This window comes from Acomys russatus, chromosome 20 (genome assembly GCF_903995435.1).
Source record: "Acomys russatus chromosome 20, mAcoRus1.1, whole genome shotgun sequence".
NCBI classification, from domain to species: Eukaryota; Metazoa; Chordata; class Mammalia; order Rodentia; family Muridae; genus Acomys; species Acomys russatus.
In genome coordinates, this window is record NC_067156.1 from 32,800,157 (window position 1) to 32,812,330 (window position 12,174).

Sequence of the window (12,174 nt, forward strand, 5' to 3'; positions counted from 1 at the left end):
CTAGGTGAGAAGATGGCACATGGCCATAAGCTCAGCCATCAAGAGACATAGGCAGGAATTTCATAAATTTGAGGCCAGTTTGTGTTCCAATATTCTGTCTTAAAACAAAAAAACAACTGAACAAACCAAAACACACACACACACACACACACACACACACACACACACACATACACACACAATCTGTGCCTTGGTGGTTGACAGTAAATTATAAATGGTTGCTGTCTTAGTTTTCTATTACTGCATAGAGGCGCCATGACCATGACCATGGCAATTCTTATAAAGAAACGCATTTAATTGGGGCTTGCTTACAGTTTCAGAGGCTGAGTACATCATCGTCACTTTGGGAAGCATCATGGCATGTAGGCAAACATGGTGCTGGAGAAAGAACTAAGAGTTTTACATCTGGATCCTCAGGCAACAGGAAGAGAAAGTGACACTGGGCCTGGCTTGGGCATTTGAAAACCCAAAGCTCAAGGACAGTGACACACTTCCTCTAACAAGGCCACACCTCATGATCCTTCTCAAGTAGTGCCACTCCCTAGTGACCATGCATTCCTATGAGGGCCATTCCTATTCAAACCACCACAGCTGCAATCCCCAAACACTAGGTGTATAACTGTTAAACAGTCTTGTTTACTGATATTTGTAACCAGCGTTTGCCACTCTATGGGTTCTTCTTTCTTCCACCTTTCTCCGCCCCTTTTCTTCCACCCTTTCAACTCCCTAACATTAGATAAAAGAGAAAAAAAGAATAGAGAAGAAAGGAAAGAGATCCCCCAATAGAGTCAAGGGTCAGAAATGAAGCAACATTGTTGTAAGACTACTTCCTGCTGTGTTGAGTTCCTTGGGGGCAAGTTTGATCTTCGCCATCAGTCAGGATATCTAATTTCTTGTTGTTGTTGTCTCTTGTTTTAGCACGACTGCTAACAAACCACAACCAATCCCTTCTGAATGGCCAACAACCACCAACCCCACCTATGGGCCTCTAGCATTTTATACACCCTCTGAAAAATTCTCAGAATTCCAAATGTCACACAATTGCAGGAACTATCTGCAGCTGGTAAAACCATGCCTCTGCTACAGCATGAGGAAAATCATCGTCAGCAGCTTCAGAACAGGCCCACATCCCCACACCTGGGATTAAAATGAAAACAATCTTAGAATATTTCTATGTTTCTTTAAAAAAAAAAAATCAAAATTCCAAAATTCTCACTACAGATATTCCCATTTTTGCCTAACTACTCACTGACCACTTGTCAGGAGCAAAGCTTTTTGCTATTTTCCCGGAATTCATGATCTACTAGATAAGATAAAAACAGAAATTAATAATTGAACACAACACAATTCAAGATTACAATGCATGCACAGAATAGAATAAAAGCACAAAACCCATAAGATATCCACTTGTTCACTAGAAAACCTAGTAATTTAGTTATATGACATGCAAAACAGGTATCTTTCAGTTCCCTATTACATATGTATATACATCAGCACTATCCATCATTATTATAGTCTTTTGAGGATTGTGGGAGAACATATACAAAGAGGAGAAAGTAGGCTTTGTATTTACGGTCTTGCATTTACATTAAAAGGCCGTATGGTGAACACCTGTTATTTCTGCCTGCTCAGCATCCATTCTCCTTCAAATAGTGACAGGACCTTGGCTTCCTGGACCTTTTCTGCAACTCTCAGTCCATATGGTAACACATTACCCTACCAAAATTAATCACAGATTAATCATGCGATCTAAAGCCTGGCCAATCGCTTGACTGCATTCTTCTGGCTAGAGTAAGTTTCAAGTGTACTGTAGTTGGACTTAAGAAAGGCTAGTGAAACCAATTTCTAGTACTATTATGATAATGGTTTTGAAGAGAAAAATCATCTTTTCATGTTACTCCAGAATGGGTGCAAGCTTGGGTTTGCTAGAGGGCCATAACAAGGAGGTCAAGAAGATAGCCAACTCTGAGGGCGCAGGCTGAGCCACCAGATCATGAGTGTGTGATGGCATGTGAGCCTCTGAATGTAGCCATGTGGGGGTCCAGTTATCCAGATATAGATATGGCTAATTGTTTGTTGCTCACTTGGTGCTCAGAGGGGATGTAAATCACTTTTGACATTGATTTGTAGGCAGAATTTTACATTCTAGGCCAATTCAATTAGAATGAAAAATGCCTTCTTGTCTCAGACTGTTTTAGGAATTAGAAAAAAATTGAACTTATAAAAAAAACATGTACCTAGAAAAAAATAATGAATGGTAGGAGTAAAGTTCATCTGGAAAACTATGTCAAGACTAGATGGATATTTGTGGGGTGTGGATGATGGATAATTTGGGTTGTCAACTTCACTACTTCTGGAATCAGCTAAAACCCAAACAGCTGGTTATGCCCATTATGGATTTTCTTTATTGGAGGGGGTCTAGGAGGGAAGACCCACCCTAATCCTGGAACAGGCAATGCCATGACACCCACAATTATTGAAGACACCTCTGGTAGCATGGAGACCACCGGAAGCCAATGGATTGAAATGTTTGAAGAGCTTATCGTGGGGAACAAGGAACTTATTGACTATAAAACTTTTGACAATTTGTGTAAAATAAGGAAAATGACATGTTAGCTGGTTGTCTCGAGAAGCTCCAGATCAAATGGCAAATGAAAAGTATAAACTCAGTGAAAATACTAACCAGCTCCAGAGTCACATAAAGTCTAAAGGTTTCCAAGTATAACCTGGAAGAGAATCTTCTCGCCAGCATTCATAGAGCTCAAGTTGTGCAAAACCAAACTCAAGCTGGTAAGATTGGCAAAAATTCAAGTCTAAGCCACAAAGAGCACTGGTGGTTAAAGTGAAAGCACTGGTTGGTAAGGAAATAGGATCCCGTAACTTGAGATGGTGATGTGTGGGGGAGGACACCGAAGCTGAGGACTTAGAACTGTCCTATCCTGAAAGCTTATCTCACAGGAGGAAGTAGTCTCCATCCTTCACAGACAGAGGATGCCTCCACGATCCTCACTCACATCCTCTGCAATGTCTCCCTCTCCACCTTTGCCTGACAATCCTTCATTGTCTGTCAAAGTGGCAGTGACTTTCTGCGAAGGAGATGCCAGGTAGGACAATATTTATGTCGCCCATGCCTAGGAATAGCTGCCTCTAGACCTAAAACCAGACAGAAGGCAAAGAAGATGCCTAGAGGGGAGGTAGAACGTGTAGTCCACAAGATGGTGTGTTATACCACTAATGAGCTTAATAAATTTGTTAATCCACTCAAGCAGAAGTCTTGGGAATATGTGTGAGGATAGATTTCTTTTGTAAGGGTGTGAGATGATGGCGGGAGGAACATAAAACTGCATCAGGCAGAGTTTATTGAAAATGGCACAATAAAGATTCTAGGTTTACTTGGCAGCGCACAGTAAAAAAATAAAATAAAATAAAAAAAAGTATCAAAACTTTGGTTAGCTGAAACATTTGCCATAAGACAGCCTACTGAAAAGGAGCTGGAGATGCCTGGTATCTCTTAGCTTGGTATTGATGAAGGAGTCTTATGGCTCAGAGACACTGTGATGCCAAAGTGGGTATGCTGTGCAAAACCAAATCCTCCATAGCGGGAAAGCCTGGAAGGCATGCCCTTCACTAATGCTATAAGACACAAAATGGTGAGAGGGCACTGGCATACTCGGAGAGAGCTTTGTTGTCACTCTTTTCCTTGTGCCAGATCTTAAGATTGCAGATGGTGCTGCTCAATTGGATGTATTGAATACAATGGGTTTAATTGGGCCCCAGGGTAGCAGGGGCCAGGTGGCAGCAGTGAACAGCCACCTGGCAAGAGCAGGTACCACTATAGACAGCACAGACAAGGTAACCCGTGTGGGCCTTTGGTATTGGTTAACCTCTCCGGATGTTTTCACGAATGAAATAGATAAGCCTAGTAAGTGTTTGTTTGATCTCTGTAAGCAGAAAATTTCTCAAATAAAAAAATTTAAAGGGCTACATTGGATTCAATCTTAGCCTGAGAGTCAATTTCTAGACTTGAGCAAATTTGCAGATCCAGAGCCCCTTGAATGAAGGGATCCCTCTGAGAGACCTCACTGAAATACCTGAGATTTTTACAGTCAGCCTGTAGTGGAAGTTTGGGTGTCTTTAAAAATCTCGTTATGTTATATAAATACTTTTTTTTTTTTTTTTTGTATTTGTATTTTACTTTCTCCACACCTGTTAATGATGATTGCCTCATGCGGCTCTGAGAAGGGCGTGACCTTTGCCAGCTGAAGATAGCTTAATTCTGAAGACTCTGAGAGGGGATCAACACCAAGGTAAGGAGAGGAAAGGGAGTCTGAGGATGGAGAAGGCTGCTGCTGGTTCGTCCTGCTGCTGTGCTTACTGGTTAGCTGGACTGCCGGATATACTGGCTACAAAGATTGGAATTGCCTCGTGGAATTAAGTCTAAAGAGGTTGAAGTTCCCTTTTCCCTCTAACCTTTCTCTCCTACCTAGTGTTGGGGGTTGAAAGGAAGGTAGAGGTATAAGAAACCCCAATAAAGTAGACAACAAGTTTTCCTACATCAGTCTTTCTTCCATCGTTCCCCAGGGAGATCTACAGCCAAGGAGAAGGAAATCCACGTGGTATACAGAAAACTCACAGCTGTTTTTCATATGGCAGACCAGTCACTTTAATGTCAAATAAATGGGCTTGAACTAACATGAGTAGTCCTTGTATCTCCTCTCAAGAACCTGGGGGCCACACGCCTGCAATTTTTTGACACGTCCCCAGACAACAGTGCTCATATCTATCTTGGTCATCTAAGATTTTGTGTTAAAATTACTGGGAACTGGGATGGTGACGCACACTTATTGTACCAGCACTCACAGGCAAAAGTAGTTGATTCTCAATTACTTGGCAAGCTCAGTGATAGCCTGGGCTGCATGAGATTTCTGTCTAAAAACTGACATTGCTAGGGACCCAGAGAATTATCTCATTCATCAGACAACTTCTTGGTGTTCTTCACACCTTTGTTTTGTGGCTTAGAGCCTGATTCTGATTCCTCCTTTAAGGAAGGAGGAGCCTATTGTTAATCACCATAGGAACTCTCACTTATTGAGAGACTACTGTGAACAAGCACAGCTTTACAGATGGTAGCTTACTAAATTGCCCCAACTACACACACACACACACACACACACACACACACACACACACACACGATCTAACTTTAAGGTTAAGAAAGCCAAAAAAAAAAAAAAAAAAAAAAATCAGGATAATTAAGCACCCACCTGGAGTCCCACAGAAACTCAGTGGTGACCTGGTATCTTTCAAGTACATAACACAAGTCAATTGCTTAAAAGTCATCTGGGACACACAATAAATATTAGCAATTTTAACCATTTCTTATTGTCATTGCTGTAACTATCAAACTACACAGCTGATGTCTGCTGGTGATAAGGATTTAAAAATATTATTTTAAGATGATCTTAAATGGATATGAAAATGTATTAATTTCTAGTTGTTTAGGAATCTTAATTTTTCCCCAAAGCACATTTGAGCAGAGAGTTTTCTGTGTGTAAAAAAAAATCTACAGTCAATTGCGCTAGGGAACTGTGATGTATTATTTCTCTCCTGGAGAGTCCTGAGAAGCATTAGCACATTAAAAGCTCTGAAATATCTTGCAGGAGAGAAAACTATTAATCTGCTTTAACCCAAACTTTTCAAATTCTTTGACAAAGGAATTCTTTCTTCTCATAATATTTATGATCATCCCTTGAAATCACCGTTCCACAGAAAACACTCAGGATAAATGAATCTGTTGAAATTCCTCTTCCAAGTTGAGCATGTAATGTTTTGACAGTTCTTTTTCTGCCAACTCGACTCCCTGCATGGATGTGCTGTGAAATGTCAGAGCCGACAATAAAGTTTCTTTGGCAGTTAATCATGAAACTGAAGTTTTTTTCTTAGGCTTTTCTCATGACAGCCCAACATGCTTTCATTTTTCTTCATCTTTATAGCCACAGGTAAAATCCTTATGTTTTCCTACGATTCATGTTCAGGGCATTTTTTTTTTTTTTTTCAGCTCGGCTTACAGACTGTGTAAGTGCAGTCAGTGTCTCTCATTTTGTAATCTGAACACCATCGCTAGGACTGATGCAGCTCAGCGGTAGAGTACCTGCCCCAAACGTGTAGGATCCTGGGTTCAAACTGAAGCTCTGCAACTTAATTTCTCATGCTCATCTTTTTGTACAATTAAACTGCGTATTTGTCAGTGTCTGAAACTGTACACTGTGCTTCTGTTCATCCTTAAAGGAGCATGCTCACAGCGCAGCCTGAGCTCAGTCACTCATGTACCATCTCCGCATCAAGCATCTTCCCCAAGCCAGGGGCTCTTCTAAGTGTCTGTATTGCTGGGACAAAGAATTTGAAAACAATACATCGAGGGAGGCAAGGTTTATTTTGCCTCACAGTTTGAGGCTGCAGTCCATCATGGCAGTAAGTCGAGGCAGGGACTTGAGACAGCTAACCACACTGCCTCTGCAGTCAGGTAGCACAGAGATTAATGCTGGGGCTCTGAGCTCACTTTATCATTTTTATTAAATCCAGGATGACTCCAAGCCATGGAATGGTTCTAACCACATTCAGCCTTGTAAAAAGTCTCCCATAGACACACCTAGAGGCGTGTCCCCTGAAGAATCCTACATCCTATTAAATTGACAATCAATATGAACTGTCACAGTGCTGCAGGAGTATGGGAGCATAAGAGACAATCAAGTCCCTTAGTACTCTAATGGGAGTTTTATTGTATTCGGGGAAACAGGTAACTGCATGTTCAAGTAAACTCATACTGTAATGTTAGGTAAGGCTGTGCGCTGTGCAGCTCGTGGGCATGAAGAGTGAAAACATGAATGAGAGGAGGCAGCTTTAGCTAAAGAACGGCTGTCCTGAGGACCAGTCAGTAAGCTGAAGTCTGAGTAACAGGAAAAAGCCAGTCATGCTAAAAGAAGGTCACAGAAAACATGGATTTAGAACAGAGGCAGCTGGCTGAAAACCAGAGTAGAACATACAGTGCAAGTCAAGGGAGTCCCTGAGATCAACTCGGAGAAGCAAGCATGGGCCGGACTGTGGTAAGGACTTGGGTTTGTGGAGATGAGGAGGACACAGAACACATGATCTAAGTATGCTTTCATAAGGCTAAGAGACAACTATGACCCCAGAGCAGAGAAGAAAAGGTTGCGAGTAGGAAAGAAGAGAGTGGGAGGCACTTTAGGGTTTCTTTACTGGCACCTGTAGATATGGTGGTTATTTTGACAGCATGGTGCAGGAAAGCAAAGGTTCTGGATCTACTTTGGCAGAAGATTGGTGGCTGAGTTTGGCTCAGCAGTCAAGAGCACTTGCCATTCTTACAAAGCACCAGGTTCGATTCTCGGCACACACGTGGATGACTGTCACTTCGTTGGGCACCAGGCACACATGTGGCACACAGACATACATGCAGGTAAAACACTCATACACATGAAATGATAAAAATAAAATCTAAAAAGAAGGAGAGAAGAGTCAATGGGACTTTCGAGCTTAGCAAAGAGTCAGACAGTGACATTTCCTAAATTCAGCTATTTCCCTGGTAATGATACGTTTAAGAGGAGGCACTAGAGAAAGGATGTGTAGAAGGGAAATAAATTATTGTACTTTATTGTGTTAAGGTTGGGATGCCTACGAATGATGCAGGAATACATATGACCGTTACCTTTTTCTAGACCCCATGGAAATACATGCACAAATCTCTGGCACTAAAATGTACCTGTTTAGACCCATGAGGCCAAATGAGAGCATCTAGGGAGGCCATCACCAGATGCAGCCACACGGGCCTTCACAACTGTGACCTAAACGATTTATTTTTTTCTTTATAAAGCATCTTGTCTCAGTATTTCTCTAAAAGTACTGCACGATGGCCTAAGACGCTTGTAGTCAGCTGTCAGTACGAGCCAGCCATTGCTTCACATGGCCGCACACGTGTGTTAACTCCTGCTCCTGCGAACAATAATTGCCCCACCTTACACTTGAGCAAGAAGAGACACGGAGAGTTTAAGTGATTTGTAGAGCGTTATTTTGGCACTACAAATGACAAAAAGATTCACACTCAGACTCTGAGGCATCCATGACCAGAATAAAGTGGTAGTGGGCTTCACAACTTCTGGTTCTTACTCAATTCCTGACATGCATTACGATTCATCTCTTTTAAGTTACCTCTTCTCTTTCAGGAATATGAATTTATAACAAAGACTGAAAGAAAGTTATTTTCAGCTTTTCTCTTGGCTGAGCTAATCTTGTGAGCTGATAAAACCAATATGATGCTACCATCAGTTCTTTTCAAATTTCCCATTCAGAATTTGCATAAGCTTCTACTACAGACATATTAGAATAAATATTAGTCTGCTGTAGTGTTCTGATGCAGTGGCACACACCCATAACCCTAGCAGTGGGCAGGAAGTCAGGAGATTGCTGAATGTTTAAGGCTAGCCTCGTCTATATAGTAAGTTCTAAGCGAGTCAGGCCTATAAAACAGAACAGAATCACACAAAGATCTTTTAACAGTCCATATTCAGATTGAAAACACATTTATTCATTATTTTAATGACCCTACAGCATTCAATCATTGGGATGTTTCATGGTTTACTTAATCCCTCACCACCCCCCCCCCACGCATGCAGAGTGTGTGTTTATGTATTTATACAATAAATCTATGTTCCTAGGGAGGAAAAGGACAGTAAGCTAGGCAGAATGAATCAATTTCATTCCTTTACTTGATATTTATTTAGTGTCATTTTATGTCAGGCAATCATTGTAAAGTGTGCCTTTAAATACTATATAAAAGTAAAAAGCAAATGGAAGGAAATACTTTAAGAGGCCATATGAAATCTCTATGTTCAGTCTCAGTATCAAATAAATGGGAGGGAGGGAGGAATAGAGGAAAGAAGGAAGAAATAAAAATAAGCAGAATAAGTAAATAAACGAACCACTCACAGAGAGACATAGTAGAGAAGACAGTGTAAGAGGCAATGAGAAATGAAGAGACAGAAATCAAGTAAGACTTCAGAAGCCAGCATACCAAATACATCAGTGTTTATTATTCCTATATGGTGGATTAAGATGAATTTTCCTTTCTTTTGTTTACCTCTCCCTACCCTATTTTCTATAGTGAATACATATTACCTTAATGTTAAGAAAAATATTTCATAATAAAATATCTATACAAATTTTTTTCTGAAAGCGCATACATTACTGCAATCGCCTTTGGCACCTCAGTGTCATTCATTATGGTAGGAATGTAACATTGAATGATTCCACTGTGCCCTCGTTTGTTTTATATTGCTTCGATAAAGACCATGACAAGAAGCAATTTGGGCAGGAAAGGTCTTATTTCATCTTACAGTTTACATATCATTATGAAAGAATATCCCTGCACAGACAGGAACCTGGAGGCAGGAACTGAAGTGGGGCCATAGAAGAACATGGCTTATTGGATTACTTCTCCATGGCTTGTTCAGTTTGATTTCTTATACAGTCCAGCACCAGCTGCTGAAGGGTGGCACTGGTCCCAGTGAACAAGGCCCCGCCACATCAGTCATTAATCAAGATAACTCCCCACAGACTTGCCTGTAGGCACTCCGATAGAGGCATCTCATCAACTGAGGTTTCTCTTCCCAGATAACTAGCTTGGGTCAAGTTGCAAACCCAAACCTCTCAGGACATGCTATTAGGAACACTGACCTGCATGTATCTCCCTCAGCCCTCTGTGTGTGGGGGCAGTACACAATTTTCTGTGCCAACTGAAACAAATTGTGGGAAAGCATCACTTTCTGGCACTTTTCTTGGGACTTGTTATACATATCAAAGCATGAAACTAAGAAAAATCTAGGAGACAGTTTCTAGGTTTAGAAAAAAAAAAAAAATCCTGAAGGGCCAGGCATGGTAGTGCACACTTTTAAGTGAAGCATCCAGAGAGATCTCTATAAGTTCAAGGCCATCCTGGTCTAAAACAAAGAAAATATATGTAGAAGATATAGGTATTTTTCTCTGTGCCATTGTTCCAGCTACTTTTCAAGATGCTTTTTTGCTTTTTGGCTGTGTAAAAATTCAAACAATTAAAATGCATAGAGATGGGCCTGGAGATATGGCTCAGCAGCTAAGAGCACTGGCTGTTCTTCCAAAGGACCAGGTTCTATTCTCAGCACCCACATGGCAGCTCACAACTGTCTGTAACTGCAGTTCCAGGGTATCTGACACCTTCACACCAATGCACATAAAGTGAAAAAATAAATTAAAAATATACATATAATTGAGTACTCTAAAATATGTGTAACAAATCAAATATTTATCATCCAGGTTCACCAATTATCAAAATCATTAAGAACATTCATTTTATCTTCCTGTCTTGTACCAGAAGAAATTATAACAGACATGAAAGGAAGAAATAATCTCAGCATTCGGGAGGCAGAGGCAGGCGAATCTTTGTGAGTTTGAGGCCAGTCTGGTCTACAAGGTGAGTCTAGGACAGCCAAGGCTACACAGAGAAACCCTGTCTTGAAAAACAAAACAAAAAAAAAAAAAAAGAAAAAGAAAAAAATAAAAAGATTTTTAACAACATTTACAACTGCTCCTAGGACTATCGATGCAGTTAGCCCTTCTCAAGCTTTTGCACTGTCTATACTCATTCCCCTTTCCTCCCTCCCTCCCTCCTTTCCTCCCTGCCTCCCCCTCCCTCCCTTCTCTCTCTCTCTCTCTCTCTTGCTCTCTCTCTCTCTCTGCCCTTCCCCTCTCATCTAGACATCAAACTCATGATCCTCTTGTCTCTGCCCCTTAAGTACTGGGATTACAGACCTTTGGCTGCACACTTGGTTTTCCAAAGCTATTTAAAAGCATTATTACCATTGGAAAATGTGAGAACAGAACTGGGGAAAAAAAAAAAAAAAGAAGCAATAAGCCATTGGAGAGAAGCAGTGGCCAGAAGGGAAGTCCCACGTAAGCCGAGTAGAGGACTGGGGTGGCAATTTAGAGGTAATGCAGCAGGGACAAAGGGGTATAATCTCACTGACACTTGGCCATACCTACCCAGACTGTTGTCACTGCTCGTGGGCCAGGAGGTGATTCTGTCCCTCAGCTTCTTTTTACTGGACTTATCTGACTTCATGGAAAGGCCTACTTCCTCCTTCCTGATTTCTCGGACAAGCTGCATGTGGCACCTTGTGAAGTCCTGAAAGGAAATCTTCCCGTTTTCATCTGTGCCCAGTTGGTTCATGATCTCAGCCACAGACTCTTCCATATTAAGCTGTCGGCAGACCATCAGCAAGTCATTCCTGCAGTGGGGATGGGGGTTTGAACAAAAGAAAGCCTGTCAGGAGGGATAGAGAGTACTAGAGAGAGAAAATAGTTTGCTAAATGCACTTGCTACAGCATACGTCTCTTAGACATTCTCGTGGCTTCCAGAACGGAGACACAGTGCGGTAGTGCACAAAGGCATCTGGCTGGGTTTGTGGGCTCATGCTTTTAATCTTAACACTGGGGAAACAGGGGTAGGTGGAGCTCTGTGAGTTCAAGCCCACCCTATCTACATATCATGAGCTACATTGTGTGACCGTATCTCCCCCAAAACAAAAATCTGTTTCATCTGGGCTTTCTAGACAAAAGAAAGGGTGATGGAACTTGTACTCTTTTGCTCTTTTTTCTTCCTATCCCCCCTAGCCCTCCTGACATGTTTTTGTTGTTGTTGTTTTTGTTGTTGTTGTTTGTTTGTTTACTCCACCCCCTTGCAGGAATGATTTGTTGACGGTCTGCCTACAGCTCAATATGGAAGAGTCTGTGGCTGAGATCATGAACCAACTGGTTCATGAAAACAGAAAGATTTTTTTTAAAGGAAGAAAAGTAATTTTCAAAGGAAAAACAGAAACAACAACACTATATCCACCACAAACATTTATCCGCCGGATGGCATTTTGGTCCTTGACATTGAAGACTTGTCCTTTCTACCATTATCTTCTGGGAAACAGTTTGCTAATACCACCTCCACCGTAAGTTATAGTAAAGTCAAAGAATCATAAAATTTAAGAGTTGAAAGAGATTAAAAAACCAGCCCATAGTAACAAATAAAGCTAATAAATGTCTCTTCTCACTATACCTCTGAAGTGCAATTGTCTTGAA

The 12,174-nt window shown here is 41.2% G+C and overlaps 1 protein-coding gene across 3 annotated transcripts in view; it reads right to left on the reverse strand.

Moving 5' to 3' along the window:
• LOC127204698 (uncharacterized) overlaps positions 1-12,174 on the reverse strand; it is a 91,513-nt gene that overhangs the window by 20,467 nt on the left and 58,872 nt on the right. For all 3 annotated transcript variants that reach the window (XM_051163937.1, XM_051163935.1, XM_051163936.1), the window contains one exon: positions 11,089-11,333. In XM_051163937.1, the coding sequence (XP_051019894.1) occupies positions 11,089-11,333 (245 nt within the window). The remainder of the gene's footprint in view (positions 1-11,088; positions 11,334-12,174) is intronic.